Source organism: Bubalus bubalis, chromosome 11 (assembly GCF_019923935.1).
Source record: "Bubalus bubalis isolate 160015118507 breed Murrah chromosome 11, NDDB_SH_1, whole genome shotgun sequence".
Taxonomy (NCBI): domain Eukaryota; kingdom Metazoa; phylum Chordata; class Mammalia; order Artiodactyla; family Bovidae; genus Bubalus; species Bubalus bubalis.
This window is the reverse complement of record NC_059167.1, coordinates 41,685,375-41,708,946: the sequence shown is the minus strand read 5'-3', so window position 1 is coordinate 41,708,946 and position 23,572 is coordinate 41,685,375. Positions and strand designations below refer to the sequence as shown.

General features: G+C 42.2%; 2 protein-coding genes across 2 annotated transcripts in view; one reads left to right on the top strand and one right to left on the bottom strand.

Annotated features, from left to right (window-relative positions):
- Positions 1-6,158: 6,158 nt before the first annotated feature.
- On the bottom strand, positions 6,159-6,698 carry LOC123328309 (atherin-like). The gene has a single exon (XM_044925538.1). The coding sequence runs from the start codon at positions 6,696-6,698 to the stop codon at positions 6,159-6,161; it is 540 nt and encodes a 179-aa protein (XP_044781473.1).
- Positions 6,219-23,572, top strand: part of FBN1 (fibrillin 1) — a 264,477-nt gene continuing 247,123 nt past the window's right edge. Inside the window, exons 1-2 of the mRNA XM_025295542.3 lie at positions 6,219-6,378; positions 7,010-7,354. Coding sequence (XP_025151327.3) covers positions 7,191-7,354 — 164 coding nt within the window. The 5' untranslated portion in view covers positions 6,219-6,378; positions 7,010-7,190. The remainder of the gene's footprint in view (positions 6,379-7,009; positions 7,355-23,572) is intronic.

Sequence of the window (23,572 nt, the reverse complement as noted above, 5' to 3'; positions counted from 1 at the left end):
TCGATAAAGGACAGAAATGGTATGGACCTAACAGAAGCAGAAGATATTAAGAAGAGATGGCAAGAATACACAGAAGAACTGTACAAAAAAGATCTTCACGACCCAGATAATTATGATGGTGTGATCACTGACCTAGAGCCAGATATCCTGGAATGTGAAGTCAAGTGGGCCTTAGAAAGCATCACTACGAACAAAGCTAGTGGAGGTGATGGAATTCCAGTTGAGTCATTCCAGATCCTGAAAGATGACGCTGTTAAAGTGCTGTACTCAATATGCCAGCAAATTTGGAAAACTCAGCAGTGGCCACAGGACTGGAAAAGGTGTTTTCATTCCAATCCCAAAGAAAGGCAATGCCAAAGAATGCTCAAACTACTGCACAATTGCACTCATCTCACACGCTAGTAAAGTAATGCTTAAAATTCTCCAAGCCAGGCTTCAGCAATATGTGAACCGTGAACTTCCTGATGTTCAAGCTGGTTTTAGAAAAGGCAGAGGAACCAGAGATCAAATTGCCAACATCTGCTGGATCATGGAAAAAGCAAGAGAGTTCCAGAAAAACATCTATTTCTGCTTTATTGACTATGCCAAAGCCTTTGACTGTGTGGATCACAATAAACTGTGGAAAATTCTGAAAGAGATGGGAATACCAGACCACCTGATCTGCCTCTTGAGAAATCTGTATGCAGGTCAGGAAGCAACAGTTAGAACTGGACATGGAACAACAGACTGGTTCCAAATAGTAAAAGGAGTTCATCAAGGCTGTATATTGTCACCCTGTTTATTTAACTTATATGCAGAGTACATCATGAGAAATGCTGGACTGGAAGAAACACAAGCTGGAATCAAGATTGCCAGAAGAAATATCAATAACCTCAGATATGCAGATGACACCACCCTTATGGCAGAAAGTGAAGAGGAACTCAAAAGCCTCTTGATGAAAGTGAAAGAGGAGGGTGAAGAAGTTGGCTTAAAGCTCAACATTCAGAAAACGAAGATCATGGCATCCGGTCCCATCACTTCATGGGAAATAGATGGGGAAACAGTGGAAACAGTGTCAGACTTTATTTTTCTGGGCTCCAAAATCACTGCAGATGGTGACTGCAGCCATGAAATTAAAAGACGCTTGCTCCTTGGAAGGAAAGTTATGACCAACCTAGACAGCATATTCAGAAGCAGAGACATTACTTTTCCAACAAAGGTTCGTCTAGTCAAGGCTATGGTTTTTCCTGTGGTCATGTATGGATGTGAGTTGGACTGTGAAGAAGGCTGAGCGCCGAAGAATTGATGCTTTTGAAGTGTGGTGTTGGAGAAGACTCTTGAGAGTCCCTTGGACTGCAAAGAGATCCAACCAGTCCATTCTGATCAGCCCTGGGATTTCTTTGGAAGGAATGATGCTAAAGCTGAAACTCCAGTACTTTGGCCACCTTATGCAAAGAGTTGACTCATTGGAAAAGACTCTGATGCTGGGAGGGATTGGGGGGCAGGAGGAGAAGGGGACGACAGAGGATGAGACGGCTGGATGGCATCACTGACTTGATGGACGTGAGTCTGAGTGAACTCCAGGAGTTGGTGATGGACAGGGAGGCCTGGCGTGCTGCGATTCATGGGGTTGCAAAGAGTCGGACACGACTGAGCGACTGATCTGATCTGATGGGACCAGATGCCATGATCTTAGTTTTTTCTAAAATTGAGTTTTAAACTGGCTTTTCCACTTTTTTCTTTCACCCTCATCAAGACTCTTTAGTTCCTCTTTGCTTTCTGCCATTAGAGTGGTATTATCTATATATCTGAGGTTGTTGATATTTCTCCCCACAATCTTGATTCCAGCTGGTAACTCATCCAGCCCAGAGTTTTGTATGATGTGCTCAGCATCAGTTAAATAAACAGGGTGACAGTAAAGAGCCTTATTGTACTTCTTTCTCAATTTTGAACCAGTCAGTTGTTCCATATAAGATTCTAACTTTTGCTTTTTGACCTGCATACAGTTTTCTCAGACAGGTATTATGGTCTGATATTTCCATTTCTTTAAGAGTTTTCCACAGTTTGTTATGATCCACACAGCCAAATGCTTTAGCTTAGTCAATGAAACAGAAGTAGATGTTTTCTGGAATTCCCTTGCTTTCTCTATGATCCAACGAATGTTGTCAATTTGATCTCTGGTTCCTCTGCCTTTTCTATACCTAGCTCGTACATCTGGTTCCTCTGCGTTTTCTCTACCTAGCTTGTACATCTGGAAGTTCTCAATTCAAGTACTGCTGAAGCCTATCTCAAAGGATTTTGAGCATAATCTTACTAGCATGAGAAGTGAATGCCATTTTCTGATAGTTTGAACATTGTTTAGTACTGCCCTTCTTGGAAACTGGGACGAAGATAGGCCTTTTCCAGTCCTGTGACCACTGCTGGTTTTTCCAAATTTGTTGACATAATGAATGCAGCACTTCAATAGCATCATCTTTTAGGATTTTAAATAACTCTGCTGGAATTCCATCCCCTCCACTAGCTTTATTGGCAGCAGTGCTTCCTGAGGCCCACTTGACTTCACACTCAAGGATGTCTGACTCTAGGTGAGTGACCACACCATTGTGGTTATCTGCGTCATTAAGATCTTTTTTGTACAGTTTTCCTGTGTTTCTTGCCATCTCTTCTTGATCTCTTCTGCTTCTATTAGGTGTTTACTGTTTCTCTTCTTTATTGTGCCCATCTTTGTGTGAAATGTTCCCCTGGTATCTCCAATTTTCTTGAAGAGATATCTAGTCATTCCCCTTCCATTGTTTTCCTCTATTTCTTTGCAGCGTTCTTTGAAGAAGGCCTTCTTGTCTCTCCTTGCTATTCTCTATAACTCTGCATTTAGTTGCATATACCCTTCCCTTTCTCCCTTGCTTTTCGCTTCTCTTCTTTCCTCAGCTATTTGTAAGGCCTCCTCAGACAACCACTTTGCATTCTTGCATTTCTTTCCTTTGGGATGGTTTGGTCACTGCCTCCTGTACAATGTCATGAACCTCTGTCCATAGTTTTCAGGTACTCTGTCTACCAAATCTGATGGCCTTGAATTTATTCATTACCTCCCATGGATAATCATGAGGGGTTTGATTTAGGTCATATCTGAATGCCTGAGTGGTTTTCCCCACTTTCTTTAGTTTAAGCCTGACTTTTGCTATAAGGAGGTGGTAATCTGAACGACAGTCAGCTCCTGGTCTTGTTTTTGCTGTCTGTATAGAATTTCTCCATCTTTTGCTGCAAAGAGTATAATCCATCTGATTTTGTTATTGACCATTTGGTGATGTCTAAGTCATCTCTTGTGTTGTTGGAAAAGTGTATTTGCTCTGACCAGTGCATTCTCTTGGCAGAATTCTCTTAGTGTTTGCCCTACTTCATTTTGTACTCAAGGCCAAATTTGATCCCATATGTAGCTTCATTTAATTGATGAGGATCTCAGATTAGCTGGGACATACTTTTTCATCCTGAACTTCTTAAAGCCATGGCCATTTCAGGGTAGCAGCTAAGAATTTGAAGGAGGAATCTGTGAGGTCTGTTAAGGCTTGGCTTTGGAAGTCAGGAGGAACCTGAGCAGATTCTTTTAGGATTGGTGGAGTTTTTTAAACCAAGAGGGGAAATAAGGGATTTCTAGCCCCATAGACCAAAGAGTATGATCAGTTTTCAAGAGAGGTGGCTCCTGAATCATCTGGCATCAAGAATATCTTATTGCAAATACATAATTTTCTTTATTTGTGACTGAATTTTGTTACCGGTAGCACACTGCTCTAATGTGTGTTGATTGCCTGGATTGGTGTGTTTCTTGCATATTTAAAAGAAATCTCTTTTACCAATCTCTTTTTTTTTAGAAATCTCCTTTTCCCCCTTTCCCTCCAACTGTTTAGTTAAGCCATGACACTTATCGCTCAAAAAGGGGAGTATGCGACCTAGGGCTCCCATCTAACGTGAAGAGGAATTAGAGAGTCTTTACTGGAGGAAGGGACCAAGGAGAAAAAAAGAGGGCTAAGGCGTAAAGAAAGCATTTAATCTAAATCTCTCCTTTAGAGGTGAAACCCTGGAAAGCAGTTTAGGGATAGGGTAGGAGGTAATACAAATGTCCAGAAATGCTGGAATGTTCAGACTTGCAGGGCGCCAGGGTTTGCTCTTTGCTTCATGAGCAAAAACCTTAGAAAAGCCCTATGTTCAGCTGCTGCTGTCCAACACATCACTGAGCAGAGTACTCTGAGAGTCGAGTGTCTCACATGCTGCTGGAGTATAGAGAAAACATGCAGTTTCTGGATTCCCCAGAGGGTGCAGAACAGTCCAGAAAACTGGTGGGCAGGACAGGGCCTCCGCAGATCTCCAGTCTATTTCTCTTGAGTCATGGTCCCTCTGCCTAGACTTTTTTTCCCACTCTGAATACCACCCTTACCTCTTCCTACCTTGGGGGAGCTTTTAAAAATGCCTGGGTTATGGCTCCACTCCAAACTATTTAAATCAGAATCTCCAGGGGTTGAGTCCTGGTGTCCGATTTTTTGCAGGTTCCCAGGTCATTCTACTGTATAGCCCGGGTTGAGAACTACTACCCTAATTGAAGTTTAGGCATGTGTTTGGATTTAAGTTAAACATCACTTCCTTAAAAAACCTTCGCTGATCAGCCACAACCTAGGTCAAGTACTCCGATTACATGTCCTCCGAATAACCAGGACTTCTTCCTCTTGGCATTAAAAAGTTGAGTCATTTGTCTCACATCTGCCTTTCCCTGTAGACTACTCTGTGAGGGGAGAAATATTTCTGCCTTGCTTACCCAGGAACTTGATTCAACCATGCACCAACTGGTTCACAATTGGTATCCAGTAAATGCATCCTGAACGGAGGCTTGCCTTTACTCAGTCTCGGGTGTGTGATCAAGGCTTCAATTCATCAATCTGCTAAGAGGATTTTAATAGGGCTATGACTTTAAATAGGCTCCATGTTTTCATCTTTGAGACCATGGTGTCATGACACTTCAGCAGACTCATCATCACCATTATAACCCTGTGTAGCCAAGATTACTCTTGCCATCTTGCAAGTGGAAAGAAGTTAAATAATTTGCCCAGGTCCCTACAGTCTATTGCCTGGGCACAAATAATTGCTGGTAAGGAAAACCCCTTTCAACAGGATTTCTGTTAGTTTGTGCTGAACTCTTATTTCTGTCTTGACAGCTGGTGGCTACTACACGGGGGATTTTCTGGGGGTCTCCAGTTTCAGTGCCTAGGGCCCCTTTCCCCTAGGGAAATCGACTGCGATTTCCTGCCCTACTATACTCTTACAGGGTGCAGGCAACATGGGGCCTTGCCTATAGAAGGATATCATAAATGGTGTATTCTTCAAAGTCACCATGCCGTGTTTATCCTGGAGAGGCAGGTGTGTGTGTGTTTGCGTGTATATAAGAGAGAGAGAGAGAATAGGAATGTCTGGGGAGGCGCAAGAAGGTCCTCCACGAGAAGCCTAGGATTAGTTGTGGGCTGCGTCCGAGGACTGTCCCTTCACTGCCTCCACCCCAAATCCCAGGTTCCAACATTCACAGGCCTCTGGGTCGGAATCCCACTCAGACTCTTGAGGTATCTTGGGTTCAGCCTGGGTGACTTGAACTGAAGGTCAGAACCATGCCTCCTCCCTCGCCTGCACATCAGCTCCCGAGTCCACAGCGGGGGGGCGGGGGGGGGGGGCCCTGACTTGCCCTGCCCCGGAGTCCGGCCTCTGCTCGGTGCCCGGCCCCAGAGGCGCAGTGAGGGGGCAGACCGAGATGGGTCTCCTTTTGCGCTGGGGCCTCCAAGCTGCCCTCTCCAGCGCGCATTCTTGGTACAGGTGGCACAGCTTCACGCGCCGGCCGGGCTTCCCAGATCACGGGAGAGGCTAATCTCGGGTCTAGATCTCCCAGCCGCGGAGCGGGTGAAACCGCTACTCGATTTCTTCCCGTTCCCTTAACTCCTCACCCCAAAACGCAAAATCCCAGGCTGGGCAGGACCGGATCACCTCTGCCTCCTCCCATTGCGCCAATCCTGCGAGCGAGAGAGGCCCCCGCGCCGAGGCGGTGGCTGGCAAAGGGGAGTGGAAAGGGAGGATGGATGGGGCCGAGGGGTGGAGTGGTGATGAGGGGGATGTAGGAGGGGGTGTCATTTTCTTTTTCTTTCTTTTTTTTTTTAAAGTATTTCTCTCGCGAGAAACCGCTGCGCAGACGATACTTGAAGAGGTGGGGAAAGGAGGGGGCCGCAGGAGCGGCGGCAGAGACTGTGGGTGCCGCAGGCAGACAGGCGGCCACAGCTGGGACAGCTGCGGGTGGAGTGGGGCAGCGGCTGCCGCGGCCAAGACCGAGGAACAGCCGCCGCCGCCGCCTTGGGAGCCGGATCCGCCGCTTCTCTAGTGGGTGCAGCCAGGGTCCCCATTAGGGATCGGGCGGCCGCCGCGGCTGGGGCTCCAGCCACGGAGGCTTTTGCGTTTGCGCCGCGCCGAGGGCAGAGACAGGGACTGGGGTGAGGGGCTGTCCCGGAACGTCCAGAGCTGGCGCTGGCCCTCCCCTGCCTGACAGCTTCCTGGCCCGGGGCTCCTGGTGCCGGGCTCGGCGTCAGATGCAGAGGGGTGGTGGCAGTGCCCGGAGCCGGCCGGGGATGGCGCGGCGGGCTTCCAGCCCGGCGGCTTGGCGGAGAGGACAGACTGGGGAGCTGGGGCGTCAGAGCGCGCATTGCGCGCAATTCGTGCTAGTAAAAAATACACCCAGCGAGCTCATCCCGGGGTTTAGATCTGCTCAGGACATGGGGACATTTGCAGCGCTTTTTTCAGGCGGCGCCCGGGAGGCCAAGGGGTTGGCTGGAACCGATGCCGCCGGGGGCCTGGGCTTTTCAGCCAGCTGTGGACCAAACGGTCTTCACTTACCCAAAGTAACTGCGCCACGCGCAGGCGGTGCGCGGGTTGGGCTCGGGAATGGGGACCCTGAGGCTTCAGCATCTTGATGCCCTGAATGTCTCCCCCCGCCTCGGCGATTTGTCTGTTGCAGCTGGCAGGGGCCGCCTGAAGTGGGAGCAGCGCCTGGAGAAGGCGGGAGGAGCCCGGCCCGGGGGACGGGCGGCGGGAGAGCGGGACCCCGGCGGCGCGGCGCGCTCCAGGGCGCAGCGGCGGCCGCGGACACAGCCCGGGGCGCGGCGAGAGGCGGCGGGAGCCGGTGGCCGCTCGGCATCATGCGGCGAGGGGGGCTGCTGGAGGTCGCCCTGGGATTTACCGTGCTCTTAGCGTCCTACACGAGCCATGGGGCGGATACCAATTTGGAGGCTGGGAACGTGAAGGAAACCAGAGCCAACCGGGCCAAGAGAAGAGGTGGCGGAGGACACGACGCGCTTAAAGGGTAATGGATCGGGCCAGCTGCTCTGGTGTGGGTGTCCCCTTCCTCTTTTCCCGAGTATCAAGATCCAGAGGAACTGACAGGGTCGATTCTCGACAGTAGAAGGATTCTTATTAAGACTTCCTGGGAGCACCTTAGAGATGCAAGGGTTACCTAGTCCTTGCTGCAGTTCCTGGCGAAACCACCTTGCTTCTACTTTTTACGGATTTCTGCCCCAGAGTAGAGGTCAAGGCTAAAAGGAATCTTGGGCCATTGTCGAGGCTGATTTGGGGAGGCGAGGAGGGTTCTTTGAGGAAGAAGGGGAGGAGCTGCTACTGAGAAGAGGGGCAGCCCATCCTTTCCCTTCATACAAATTCCGGTTGTGTGTAGGGATAGCAATTGCATGGTGGGCATCTTAGTGGATGCTCTGTTTCTAGGGGAGCAAGGAAAGGGATTCCAAGGACAGCCATTCAGAGGAGACACATAGCTAATAGTTGGTTCTCCTTGAAGTTGCGCTTATTAAAATTAGGGACTGAGTTTTTCCTTTAGATGTCTACACTGGAAGCAGAGCAGGGCAAGTGTTTCTGAGAACTTGTTTTGCCGTTTTAAGAAGCTACTTATTTCATGGGGGCAGTAATGCTGCTGTGGCAGGCTTTGAATGAGTGTTTTTAACCAGTCGTGTGTGTGTGTGTGTGTGTGTGTTACCCACATGTAGTTGAACATTTCGCCAGTCTCCTATGCCCCTATTACAGAAAATGTTTCAGCAGGAAGTATTTAAATTAGGCAGGTTGACTGCATAAATATTGTCAGTTTCCTGAATCAAAGAAGGGTGGGAGTGCCCTTCCCTTAAAATTGTTCAGATTGGAAGAGCAGTATCTCTGAGAGTGTTTAAATTCAAGCCTCCATAGAAGCAGCAGGATGGATTGTAAATGACCCATTTTGTCTCTTTGGAGGATTCTGTAATGAAACCAGAGAGTAAATACACAGAGGTTTCTGTTAACTTGTTGCTCTTTTAAATATTTAAAAAAATTTTTAATTGTTTAATTGGGATATAGTCATTTTACAATGTCATGTCAGTTCTGTCGTACAGTAAGGTGAATCAGTTATACGTGTACATATATCCACTCTTTTTTAGATTTCCTTCCCATTTAAGTCACTACGGAGCATTGTTGTTCTTTTTTGAGTAGTTACGCAGTTTGACCACATGGCCCTGAGTGATCGAATGATGGTGTCCACTTGGATATGTGGCTGAACCTTTCACATATTCTTTTTTGTTATGGGTTGTATTAATTATATGTATGTAGTGAAATTTGTGTCTGTATGGCCCAGGTACAGAAAGAAAAAAGTCCAGTAAACTGAACAGATGAGTTTTTGAGTGCTGGTCCAGATCTGGGGCAACACAGTGGTCAGAGCTAAGCACTTAGACCTTGGTGAAATATGCAGGATTTTCTGACCCCAGGAAACAGTTATGATTAACTTAGTCCCATCTTGGTCTTTGTGGAAAATAAATCAAGGATTCCAACAAGTGTTGGGAAGGAAATTTGCTTATCATATTAAGCCTGATACTGATCAGACAGCAGATATTTTCTTGCCCTGTGTGCATGGCCCATGGCAAATTCGGTAAATGGACTGAAACTCTGATTTTCATCCATTCTTGAAAGGACCTGATTTAGTCTAGCATTTTTCCTTAAAAAAAATATATTTCTGCTATATATATATATATATATATATATATATTTATATTTATATTATCTTAGAAGCTAAGCTTGACAACATTGCTCCTAGGGAGAGATAGGAAGTAGGGGGTTTAATTCTGTGGATGAAGGTCTGCAGGGAGACATTAGGCCTGGCCAGACATTTGTCTCATTTCTCTGGGCTATCACCAACCAGCCTGTTTCCTCGGGAGGCACTGACTCAATGTGAAAACAGAAGCTAAGCCTTGCTTTGTTGCTTCACAGGATGTCCATGCTTTTACTCACATCAACACTTGTTTTTTCTGCTTTACATTTTTTTTTAAGTTTATAAAGAAACACTTCTCTGTGTTTAGTTAGTATGTAGTTGCTGAGATTTTGCATATATATCAAAAATTTAGCAAATAATTATAATTAACCTTTGTAGCATGACAATATATTAATATACTATAATAATGAACCTTTATAATATAAAGGTTTTTATTTTTATAAATCTTATGTTATTTATAATGTTATATGCATATAATGTATGCATTATATATATATATATATACATATTTGAGGTAAAAAATTAAACTTTAAAAGGATATACAATTAAAAATATTTCCTGCCTACCTCTCAGAGACTGTTTTCTTATGTATTTTTCTAGAAATAGCATAATACATGTACGAATATAATATATTCATATATATATATATATATAATCACTTGGATATGTGTGTATATCCTTTTTAATGTCTGGAATGTATTATACATACTGTTCCCAACCTGTCTTACTTTTGTATATCTTTACTGCATCCTTCTATCAACTCATAGGGATCTACCTCATGTGTTCTCTTGGCGTACAGAATCCCATAATGTGGCTGGAACAGTTTCCTAATGATGGCTCTTTAGATTGTATTAAAGTTTTTGCTATTACCAACATTCTTCTACCTGCATGTTGGTGCCCATGTGCGTTTATGTGTAGTATAAATTGATGAAGGAAAATATAATTGCTGTTTATCAAAGGTCTTCCCATAGGTTTGAAACGAATGCCGACTCTGTTCTTAAATTTGAATAGCTTTTAAAATGTATTCTCTCTGCTTATTGCTATTACAATCTCACATGAGTAAGTCTTTAACCACACCATGCTGTATACATCATCAGGAAGAGCAGTTGTGTGTTCCATTTTTCCAGTTATTGCTTAAAACTCCTATTTTGGCTAGTTGAAATATTAGCAGCTTCAAAATGAACCTCTTTGAGTACAGTGAAACATATTTGCCATTTTGATGTACAGTTTATGAAATGAAAGTGATCTGAAATCCCCAAGTCTGCCTGATGCCCAGTTGGTGGCAGCAACTTTCAGCACCTCACTAATATTTCCTCTATTTAAAAGGTGCTTTAAGCTCATCAGTGTCTGCCACCCATTGGTCTGGGCTCTCCTACAAGTTACTGTCTTCTTGTCCTTCTCTGATGTGACAGGTGACCACAGAATTTGCCTGGGTATTCTTCTTGGGATATGTAGTCCTTTCCCGTCAACTTCCTCGAGTCCCTGCCTAGGGACCTGCATGGTTTTCCCCTCTTTGGGTATGTAGTCCTAGCTTGTCCTTCTCTCCTCCCATCCTGTTGCAGGTGTTTTTTTTTTTTCCTCTCTTCCCACTGGGCAGCAGAAGTTGTTCCACAGTGGAAATTTAAGCATCCTCAAGTTTCTTCCCAGCTTTCACTGTGTTTTCTTAGAGTAAATCGCCAATTTCTGTTTTTACAGGAAATCCTTATTTTTTTATGGAATGAGTGTGGTCCCTATTCACTCTGCAAAAATTGCATTTCTCTCTATTTTGAAATGAGGATTTTGCAAGTTTTAAAAACGTTTTCAAGTAATAAATGTATAATAATTTTTGTTTGCCTGGGCACAGCTTAACATGTGTGAAATGACTTTATGAGACATAATAAAATCCTAGCTTTATCGTTTGAATTTCAGGTCACAAGAATTTTCTCAGCTAAATTCTTAACTTCTGTGATTAGGCAAAAAGTGCGAGACAATCTAATTTTAAAAACACATAGCTCTACTTGAATAGCAATAGTCCAACCAGTCCATCCTAAAGGAGATCAGTCCTGGGTGTTCTTTGGAAGGACTGATGCTAAAGCTGAAACTCCAATACTTTGGCCACCTGATGTGAAGAGTTGACTCATTGGAAAAGACTCTGATGCTGGGAGGGATTGGGGGCAGGAGGAGAAGGGGACGACAGAGGATGAGATGGCTGGATGGCATCACCGACTCGATGGACATGAGTTTGAGTGATCTCTGGCTGTTGGTGATGGACAGGGAGGTTTGGCGTGCTGCAATTCATGGGGTTACAAAGAGTCGGTCACGACTGAGCGACTGAACTGAACTGATGCACCATTTATGTTTGCCTTATTGCTTTAGCTCCCAGATAAGGAAATATTACAGTTTCCCATCAAAGGGAAAAATTCTTGAAAGTGAAACCCCCTTTCCCCAAATCTCTGATAAGATGGATTATTGCACTTTTATCTGTATTGCCTGGTTTATAAGTGTATAAGACTGGTTGTATTTCACACAATTTGTCCCCTTGTGCCTGATTCCTTTGGTCTTTATTTGTTTATTTTTTTTTCCAGGGGTCTTATTACCAAAAAAATACACGCGGAACCGTTCATACACAGGATAGATTATGTGACAGCAAACTCTGAGGGATTAATTACACAGAAATCTGTTATTAAAATAAAGAACTTTAACAGGGCACACAGAAAAAATTCTGCAGGCTTTATAAAGTCCATTTTACTTTATAAAGAGGACTTTAAGACTTCATCCAAAGTCAGATAGGCTAATAACTAAATATGAGGCAAAAATCCTGCAGTGGTATGGTTTGTCCTTTCGTTTATTAAATAGATTAAGCTAAAGTATTGCGACACCATGAAAAAAGAGAGAGATTTTTAAATAAAAGGTTTCAGCAATTCCACATTTTAAACAAGACGGGAGACAAAGTATTTCTGGGATTCATTTTGTAACATTTGAGACATAAAACTTGGTATTAGGATACTCAGACATAGTTTGTTTGCTTTTTCCTACAATAAACCAAACAATAAGCCTAACCAATTTGTGAATTTTAGCCTTTATTTCCAAGGTGAAAATAAGATGTTTTCTTAAAATAGAAATAAACTGTGTTAACAATTTCTTTGTGTCTAGAAACCCAACAAATAGGCCTATTCTAGAAACAGGATTTTGTTTCATGAAATTTTTAAAGAAAGCTGAAATAAAAAATCTTATGAGGGCTGAGTTATATGGCAGACACATGGGAGTTTGATATTTTAAGTTTGTTTGTTAAGTTTGTTGACTTTCCCATTAGATTGTAAAATCATCAGTGGCAAGAAATGAGCATTTTAACACTAACTTGTTGAAGCTGGGATTGAAAGAGTTCATTAATTCAAAAAGTCTTGATCGAATGCTACCTTGAATTTAGCTTTGTGAAATGCTGGAGACGTACTGCCCACAGCCTGGAGGGGTTGAATATTTCCTAGGAGAATAAGATGCATTAAAAAAAATTGGGAGGCAACAGAAAAGTAGGAAAAGGCATGGGGTCTAGGAGGAAGTGAAAGTAAATAATAGTAACATCTGTAGCAGGGTAGTGACGGTAAGATGACTTTTATGTGCCAGGCATGGTTCTCAGTGTTCTGCAGGTGACGGCACATTCAGTGCTCACCCCATCTGTGTAGGGCGAGTCCTTTCATTACCTTCCCTCTACAGCTGTGAGAGCTGAGGTATGCAGAGGTTAAGTTTTAAAGACAAATTCTTAATATTAAATTTTCTTTCTCCATTAATTTTAGTTATGGTTTTGGTTTTCATTCCTCTGGACAAAAATGCAGAACTAAGACATTGGTAAAATTCCACTTAAAATTCCTAATATTCCTTCATGCTAGTTCACAAATCCCAGGTATAATTAATAATGTAGTAATATAATATTTTGTCAAACAGGAAGCTTTGATATTTCTGCAAAGACTAATAAAACACAGAGGGGCTTACAGCATGTCTGAACTGTGGATTCTCTGGATAGCACATGCATTTTAGTATTATATCTTGAACTTTTACTGAGGATGTCCGGTAACCATCATAGGCATCCTTCATCTGCATTGCCCATGGTTCTGAACTGGAGACATTGCTCATGACGTCATTCAGAATCTCTTGCTCTCAAGTCCCATGAGAGAAACTTCTCTCAGGATAAACTTGCACAAGGTGTTTCTCTTTCCAGGGGAAACTAGTGTCTCTCTTAAGTTTTCATCAATATGATGAGTTATCTAATTCTTTCATTTCATTTTTCACCTTGGTTGCCTGTAAGCTCAGAGTCATTAATATAGTGTAATTTTTTACATTAAATTGCAGCAATAATGGTAAAGAATAGCAAGCTCTGGTATATTGTTCACTATTGCATTGCTCATGTATTACTCATTTAACACACAGATCTTTTATGAGGAAGATTATACATACTTGTCCATTTAACAGATGAGGAAACTGAGGGATACAGTTTTTCAGCGATTTTAGTTATTCCCTCAGGGACATAAACTAGTAAAAGATGGAGCTGGGAAATCTGGCTTCTTAGTCAGTGCTCCTTAACCATTGTGTTTTGATGATTCTCAATTACAATAAACCCTATACTTGATAAGTTTCTTCCTTTCATCCACACTCGTGATACCTTCATTTCCCAAGAATCTTCTGCCATTGCTGTGGAGAAAGCCTCAGTGTTTATTGAAGGCAGACGCACTCCCATGACAAGCGAAGTATCTTTGTGGGAATGGGTTTATTCAGAAATGACTTGGCAGTGGATGACTGTCAGGAACCAGCAAACGATGGAACATGCTGCCTGTTTTGAAAATAAAATTGTATTGAATCAGCCATGCCCATTTGTTTATGTGTTATCTATGTCTGCTTGCACACTTACTGGCAGAGTGAGAGTAGTTGAGATAAAGATGGTAGGGCTTGGCAAAATGGAATTATTTGCTGTTTTGCCCTTTACAGAAAAAGTTTGCTAATCCCTGGTCTGTGTGATAAATGAGTCCTTAGTAGGACAGAAAACTTACTGAAGGCTGAGTTTTTGTTTGTTTTATCACTAGGGATATCTAGAAACCAGGCACATACTAAGTATGCAATAAGTAATTTTTGAATGGTTGACCAATTTTAATTGACTAATTGGGTAAGGTAAATTATATATATTAGAGCTTGGAGGAAGTACAGGAGAGAAATAAGGAAAAATTTGAGTGAAAAAGGCATGAAACAAAGTATATAATATTCTGGTGATTGAGGGACATTGAGTACAGTGGGCAGGGTTTGCGCTGCATGGCTCGTGGGCACAGTTCAAAGTGTGCTATGAAAGTAGAGCCCCCTGGAAGTGCGCGGTGTGCCACCGTGTATGTCTGTCCATAGGCCAGGGCGGGAGAGGGACTAAAGGACGCATGATGTTATACTGTCCGATTGTTGTGAAAACTGAGGATGGCGACATAATACAGGATTCTAAGATGGGAAGATGATCAGATCTTGGCCACTCTGGCCGAGGTGTAAAAGGTATATGATATAGCGAGTAAGGAGACTAGAGGCAGGGGGACTTGGAAGGCTAATATAGGAGTCCTGGTGAGAGTGCATGATGGTCAGAGCAACAGTGGCTGGGGAGATGTGGTGGTGGTGATGAGGAGGCTCAAGTGGCAACATGAGCAGTACTTGACCATTTGGTTATGGGAGGCAAAGGCAAGGAAGCTTCCAATGTACATGTACCTCCATGTACATTGAAACATTACATGTAAAAACATTGTAACATTATTAATGAGAAACTAAAGAGAGAGTTATTCCTAGTCTCTTTACTATAAGGAAATAAGCTATTTTATTTGTGTTTTGGTTATCTTATTGCTACGTAACCAATTGCCCAAACTTAGTGGCTTAAAACAACAACAATTTTATTATTTCTTATGATCCTGCAGGCCAGGAATTTGGACAGGATGCAGTGGGGAGTCTTGTCTCTGCTTCCCACAATGTCTGTTGGGTCTGAAATGAGTAAGATGACTTCTCCACGTGTGTTTCTGGTTCTGTGATTGTGGACTGGTGCCTGCAGTCCTGTTTACTTTGGTGTGGTTGAGCTAAATGGATGGACAGAGGAAGGGATAAAAGAAGCAAAGAGCGACTTGTCTGACTCTGCTGGGAGCCTTCCAGATTTCAAAGCTCTCTCCTATGTGATCTCCTGCCTCGGCTGGCCCCTGGGGATAGGCCACTGAGTGTGTTTTTGCAAATGGGGAAACTGAGCCCCAGGTGCAGCTACCAGATTTTGTTCAGGTTAAGTGTCTGTTGGGGCTGGATGGTGAACAATAGCCTCTTCATCTCTGGTCACATGTTTTAAACCCACCAGTTGACCACAGACTGAGATGAATGGCTAAAAGCTGGCTGGAAGGGCCTGAATGAGTTCATATGTTATCAGGGTTGGCTGGGTTTCTTGGTTCTCCTCCATATAGTCTCAGATTGTCTCCCTTTCCCCGTGGACCATCCAGCAGCATCGCCAGACTTTGTACAAGGCAGCTGAGGATACCACGAAAACAAAAGTGGAAGCTACCAGACTTTCTTCAGACAGTCTTGTCTGAAATTCCATGCAAGTCACAGACCTTGCTCGGATTCAAGGGCGTGGACTAATATGCTCTGCCTCTTGATGGAGGCGAGGGGCAGCCTGTGTCTACAGGGAGAGGAGGAATTAAGGGGCACAATCTTTGGAGAGTAGCTACCACAGTGAGGCAGCAGGTTTGTGAGAAGTCTAATCAAATGTTTCAGTTCTAACTTGATCTGATTCACTTAGTTTCCCATCACAGCTGCTTCCTTGTATTTTGTTTACTGCGACCTCAGAATGCTACATAAATAATGTATCTCTGTGATCTTTTAGATTAATGTTAAGGGCTTTGCTCTTACTTTGGCTACAGTTCTGCATTTAAAGAATTTGCAAATCCCAGGAATAAGACTATAGTTCCTAAAAATCTGGCAAGTTATGAAACTCCTAATTCCCCCTCCCCACCCTATTTCCGTTAGCCTCTAAGAAACTCAAGGACAAATTTAATGCGCAATCACTTAATTTTGTTAATTTAGGTATCTGATATGTTTTATCTTCCTTCTATATGGAATTTTACTTTAAATTTCTGTTAATAGCCCCCTTTTATATATCTGTTGGTGTTATTCACCTCAGAAACACTTTTTTTTTTTTGGAATCTGGGATTATAATTAATAAACAAAAATAGATGTACAGTTGTCAATAGAACTGATATGATAGTGAGCTGAACTCTATTTTATTTTTATTTTTTTGCATTAATGGAGTAGCTACATTGTTCATAGAATAAAATTAGATTAGGAATACAGTCAAGTTTGGATTATGGATCCAAAACTCTGTTATGTCAAATCCTGGTCTTAAGTTCCTGTGACTTTACCACTTTCTCAAGTGGCTTTTTTTTTGTTGTTGTTGCTGAAGTTATCACTGAGTCTATTTATTCAGTCCCCTCTGAGGGGAAGGGAGAGAGGAAAATTCACTATCTCTGCCATTCCCAGCCAAAGATGTATTCCAGACGGCAAGCAGGCCCAGAGTGGGGGAACTGCTCCATTAGACAAGTGATTTGGTTCAGTGTTTTGAAGGGTTGTGAATTCCTAGACCATCAGTCATACTTACATTCAAATATAAGTATCCAAACACATTTAAGTCCAAATATAGTACAACCACTCTGTGATGTTGGTGTTGGGACATAGGATTTATGTCGGCCCTATGGACTCATTACGTCTGCTGTCAAGTTCGCGGTTTTGAACTGAAGCACAGTAATATCTCTGTTAATAAAGAAATATATTCCAGAGACAGACAGGTTTTTGTTTTGTTTTTCTGTTTCTTCTCCTTTGCCTCCATCCTCTTCCTCTTTGCCTTCTTTCTCATCACAATTTTCCCCTCGTTTTCCTTTTTCATTGTCATCTCATCTTCTTTTTCTTCTTGTAACTTTGTAAGCTGAACTACGTACTAAATAGGGATGATAAAGATCAAATAAGGGTTAAAACATTAAGAAAAAGAAATTCTTAATAAAATGTTCATTTTTCACTTGAGGGTCTTGGGGTGTTCAAAAAGAAAACCAGGGATAATGTTTTTGTTAGGATAGGGAAGGAGAAGGATTGAGGGAGGCCAGAGGAGAGAGTTTAGAGAAAGTTCTATAGTGGAGTTCCATCAGCCAGTGGATCTGGGCTAGACAGAGCAGGTGCCAGCGTCTAACAGATCCTGATGACGACTCCTGGCAACACTGGTACCAGGCTCTTCAGGAGACTGAGGGCTTTTGGAGGGGAGTCAGGACACGAATGAAAGACACTTGGATGTCAGAAAACATTCCTGTAAAAACATTCAAAGGAATGTAGTGGAAAAGCAGGTTAATCCATCATTTATTACGAACCTATATATATGGTGCCATGTTGCTCGGCACATCTCCCTTGCCTCACAGATAATGGTTCATTGTCTGCCATTTCTGCTGCCCATTCACTGCTAATTTATACTGTCATATAATCAGACCCTAATAGGTTGGTACCTTCGCTGAGTAGCTTTTAAAGACTCTTCTTATTTGCAGATTTTTTTTTTTCACGATTCAGATTTTCCTCCATTGTCAGGCCATCCACCTTCACAAAAACATTACAAAATATTTATAGTGGGACCAACTTTAGAAATTTATAGATGCTTAAACTGAGGCCCAGAGAAGTTTCATTAAAAGTGTTCAGGGTACTAATTTTTTCTTCTTAACTTCATAGGTGTGGAAGCATAGCCATACCATAGCATAGGGGATTTAAGTAGAAGTATGTTGTTGGGCTTCCCAGATGGTGCTAGTGGTAAAGAATCCTCCTGCCATTTCTGGGTTGGGAAGATCCCCTGAAGAAGGGAATGACAACCCACTTCAATATTCTCACCTATAAAATCCCATGGACAGAGGAACCTGGCAGGCTACAGCCTATGGGGTTTCAGAGAGTCAGACACGACTGAATACACACAAATGAAAAATGATGTTGTTGGGTAGGAGATTATGCTTCTTGTTTGTTTTCATACCCTAGAGAGGGTGACTGTTATCTGTAAGTCCTCAACTGTACTGCAAATGAGCAAAATGCCTGCATTGCGTGGGCATGGACATTTTTCCTGTTCTTGTTTATTTGGCCTTAGGCAGGGTGATCAGTCTGTGGGCAGCCTTTATGGCAGGCTGGACACTGGGGTTTTAGCTCCCCAGTCCTACCCTGCTGTCAGTGAAAGCCTCCAGATTAGGTGGGGTTGAGTGGGGTGGGGCTTTTTAAGGGAGGTGGTTGCTAGTAAGGGGATGGGAGAAAGAGAAATGGGAGGCTCCTCTGGGAGTCTCATGGGTGTAATCCTCCCGTCCCCACATGCACACTGATAATTAGCAATTAGTCCTGGGATGGACCCTGGCAATTCTAGGTCTATAAGCTCGGACTCTTATCTTGTAACTTATCTTCATTCAACTATTTACACTACCAATTTATACATTTAGATTCCATGAAATAAGTGTGCCTGTGAAGAAGAAAAAACAATCTTAAATTCTTCTGTATCATCTATCCCACCAATTTTGTAGAACACTTGCCTACTCCAAGTGACAACGATTTATTGAGCATCAGCTGTGTTTGAATTGGACCTAATGCAGAATTCTCAGAATGAACACCCTGTCTCAAGCCTGTTGATACTATTATCTTCTTCCAGTGATTCTAGGCAGAACTACATGTGAGCTATATTTCTCCCTTTACTGTTGGGATTAATGTCCAAGGCAACATGAACAAGTACCTTTCAGGGAAGGACTTGAGATGCAACCTTCAAGTCGATGCCTGGTTTTTAATCTTTCGTGGACTACTGCTGCCTCACACTCCAGAGTTGAGGCCACTGACCTCAAGTTTGAAAATTTTATATCCCATTACCACCCTGTGAGCTCTGTCCTCCCCAGGGCCACATAGTTGATGTTTTAGCTGGAATCTGAGAAAGTGTCTGCACATTTCCTGAAGAGTTGGCTAGGAGCGATTTGGCAGTTCAGTCATAAAAACCCAGAGCCAGCGGCTGGGGTATACGTTATAATTACTTCACACTGCTTCCTATTTGAGCCTGGTTGTGGGTAGCTGGGTAGAGTGGTATTGCTTGTGGGATTATATTTGAAGGACCAAGGAGTCATTTTCAATGAACTCTAATAACTGTTGGCTGTGTTTTCAGGGAGGCTTGGAAGTGTGGATACAGACATGCCTGGGGTCAGATTCTGGCTCCATCACCTACTAGGCAGGAATCTCAGACACGTGGCTTGACCTGGCTGAGCCTCAGTTTCCTCACTTGTAAAATGAGGTTGTAATATTCACCTCTCTGAGTTTCCTAAGATTGAATGAGAGGATACATTTCAAGTTCCTAGTAAAATACCTGATGGATTTACCTACAGTATACAATATATACAATTGTATATATACAAGACAATATCATTGCTATCTGGCTGTCAAAGTCTCCACTTTCTCATCTTGAAAATAATTATTTTCAGAAACATAGGAAGCAAACTTGAACTTCAAAATTTTTTAAATTATAATCTTAATGGAAATTTACTTTGTTTGTGAAGGTCTGGTTAAAGTGAAATTGCTCAGTCGTGTCTGACTCTTTGCGACCCCATGGACTGTAGCCTATCAGGCTCCTTTGTCCATGGGATTTTCCAGGCAACAGTACTGGCGTGGATTGCCATTTCCTTCTCCAGTGGATCTTCCCGACCCAGGGATCGAACCCAGGTCTCCCGCATTGCAGGCAGATGCTTTACCATCTGAGCCCCCAGGGAAGGTCTGGTTATATATAACTAAAGGCAGCATGCAGATAAGATTTTTATTTTTCAGTTTTCCCTTCCCCCAGATTATTTATAATTAATATTGCCCCCCACTCCCTGCCAATTCCTCCAAAAAAGTTTGCATTTTTTTACTGGCAGATCTGGCAAATGGCTTTGTCTCCTTCCTGAGGAACCTTCCCCCCACCACCCCCCAAGAACCTTTGTGAAAAGAATTTATATTTCAGGAAATGGAAGCACTAGTCTGAAAACCACTTTCATTGGCAGTATTGCAAAGAGATGCCCTGAGAGTTGGGACCGTTTGTGGTGAGGTTGTTTGGAATATTTTGGAAATGGGCTTTAATTGCCTTGTCAGAGTAAGAGTTTGGTTATGATCAGGTAGACAGGATGACCACTGGTAATTCCAGGTCATACTGCCTTTCATCTCATGATCTCACAGGTAACGAGAGAAACTCTTTCCCAGCGTCCACACATCAGATCTCAGAGAGAACTCTGGCACTGCTCCTGCCATGCGCCCCTCACTGTGGCCGAAGAAATGGGGCAAGTGGGCTGGCCAGGACTGAGGGGTGTGGAATGGTTTCTTCTTTCCTAAGAGGAGTTAGGGTAGCAAAAGGAGGAAGAGATGCTGAGTGAAACACAACACATCTGCTCTGGACCAAGAAACCTCTCCTTCCCACATTATTCCCATACCCCAGGACTCATTTCATCAGTTGTTGCTCTTCTCTCTGGACCCCGGTGGACAGGACTTGCTTGTGTGATCTGGGGCTGGACTGACTCAGGTTGTCCACCCTTGAAAAGAGCCATTGCCTTCACTTCCCAGCTGCGTGTTCCCATCCTTTGGCTTCATGCCTTGCAGCAGCATAGTGTTCAGTTAGTACAAAGGGGTTCTTATTTGTCATTTTTCTTCTGTGCCGTATTTCTTCTGAGAAACTGAAAATCTTTGTAGTTTTTTCATCTTCCCTTAATGATTCCCATTTTTACTTTAACAAGAGTTGGCTTTCAATAGTTTAAGAGAGATCTTAAACTATTGAACATCTGGGAAAGTGGGCCAAAACATACTTTATCTTAATTTAGGCAAAGCTTTGGTAGAATTCCTATACCCTTGCACCCTTACACATTAACCTCTAGTTAACTAATTGGCAATAAACTCTAAGAAATTGTGGTTGCTTTATATTCATTCACAGCCTATAAAAATAAAAACTTCTTTAAATAAGGAATAGTTTAAACAGATAATAGTTATTTTTCTGCTTGTCGTTAAAAATGTTCAAATTACCTAATATCTCTTATTCCCATGGGATAAATCACACAACCAAAGTTAATAAAAAAGCAAAAATGCAGAAACAAACAAATACCAGGTACTTTGTCTGCTCTGCTAATTTCCCAGGAAATAAATAAACCTCAAATAAAAAAATAATCTTTTATTTTTAAACTTTTGAAAACCTTTCAAGAATCTTATAAGAATATGCAAGTCAGGTTTTCCTTCTTTTTTTTGGTCAACAGTTCTGACATTATGTTGGTGAACATTTGGCAGAATTCTAGACAAGAGGATCTAATTTAATCTTGGATTGACCCAGGTGCTTATTTGCATTTGGGCCTTTCCTTGAAACATTGTCACCATTGAAGAATCAGGAAACATATCAGGCTTCCTCACTGAATTATTTCCTCCTTTCATTTCGTATTTCCCATGACTGTAAGAATTGTTCCATTCGTGAAAAGGCAAAATTCAGCCTTCTTATGGACCTGATGCAAATCAGTCCCCTTTCCTTCAAACTCTTGTTAACTGATGGATTTATGTTTTTGTCATAAAGAAAGATATGGTGTCCTTATGAAAATGAATCATGTCAGAAAGTAGTTTAGTGCCCAAGAAAACCCGCTCCCTGGGCTGTTATCTTCACAAGGGTGAGTAAGTCATTTGTTCTGAACATTAGCCTTATTGAGTAGCTGCGTATGTGAGATTCACAGAAGCCTTTTGGTTAGTTCTTGCCTCTTGCTTAAGGTGGTAAACATGTTGGAATTGGACTGTTGTTGGCTTTTATTGGTAGTCCACATCCCACTCAAAAATGAGTTACATAACAGGTAGAAATGGTTCTTATATGAAGGGAAAAAAATAAAGCAGAAGTGTGGTGTTGGGATGTATGGAAGAGTAGGGCTACAAGAAGATCTATGCCAGAGGCTGCTGCAAAGTTGCTGCAAAATGTTTTCTAACATTTAATATGTAAAATTTCAAATATATACAAAACTAGAGAGAATACTACAGTGAAGCTCCAATTTCAGTAGTTATCAATGAATGGCCAGTCTTATTGTAGCTACTTCTCTTCCCTGCCACAGATTATTTTAAAGTAAATCCCTGAAAAATAATTAGTCACCATTTCAATATGCATCTGTAAATGATAAGGACTCTTTAAGAAACAAACACAATATGACTATCACTTTTCAAATTAGCATTAATTAAGGAATATTATCAATACCCAGTACTTGATATTATTTTTATATTTGATAATATTGTATAAATTTGATTAGTATTATCAAATTTCCCTGATTAGATTATAAACTTTATTTTTTGTAGTTCATTCAAATCAGGATCTAAATTAAGTCCATCTTTTAAGAGTAATTGGTTGATAAATCTCTTAAATATTTTTAAATATATAGATTGGACCTCTTGTCATTTTTACTTATAATTTATTTACTGAAGAAATGGATTCATGTTATATATCACTTCTAAAAATCTGAACTCAGAAACAAAGAGAAGAATGGTGGTTTCTAGGGGCTGGCGGGTAGGGGAAATGGGGAAATACTGGTCAGAGGGTTCACACTTTTAGTTATAAGGTGAATAAGTTTCGAGGATCAAAGGTACAACATGATGAGTATCGCTAATAATGTTGTATTATATGCTTGCAAGTTGCTAAGAAAGATCTGAAATGTTCTCACCACACATACACACACACACACACGCACACACGCACATATACACAAAATAGTAATTATGTGACCAAGTGGAGCTAATACTTTGGTGGTGATCATTTTGTAGTGTATAAACGTATCAAATTGTCATGTACTATACTTTACAATATTATCTGTCAATCCTATCTAATAAAGCTGGGGGAGAACAAGAAATTGGTTCACGTCCTGTAGAGCAGTGGCACTTAAAATGCCAGACCATTAGCTGCTTCTTTTCAATCTGTGATGAGATGAAAATCACGTGCCAGTAAATGCAGTGTGTCACTAAGCACACTCTTTAGCTGAGCTGTTATTTTTTTTCATAGCAAGGCTTTCTAGATGAAGGAAGCCGTGAGATGATGTACATTCCAGCTTAAGTTCCTTATCTCATTACAGATTAGTAATATATGGTGTGTGGACTAGCACTGGTCAGTCCTTGGGCCATCCTTGGAGCACAGAGCTTCAGGGTTTCTTACAGTCTGTTGATGACTGCATCCCAGGGGTGGTGGTGGCCACCGTGTTCTGTCCCCTGTTGTTGTTGTGACTTGCTAGTTAGAGCTGGGAACTAGATTCAATCCAGAATACACTTTTTGGCAAGAAGACTTTGTAAGTGATGTTTGTACTTCCATTCAAAGGTACCTTCTTGTCTGCTAGCCTCTCTTTTTGTAATGTTAGCTGCCATTGATGATCATTGTCTAGGTCCGTTAATTTATTAGGCTAGAAGAATGGGAATATTTGAATTCTGTCATTTCTTATTTGTTTATTAGCACTGGAGAGTTTTATGTCT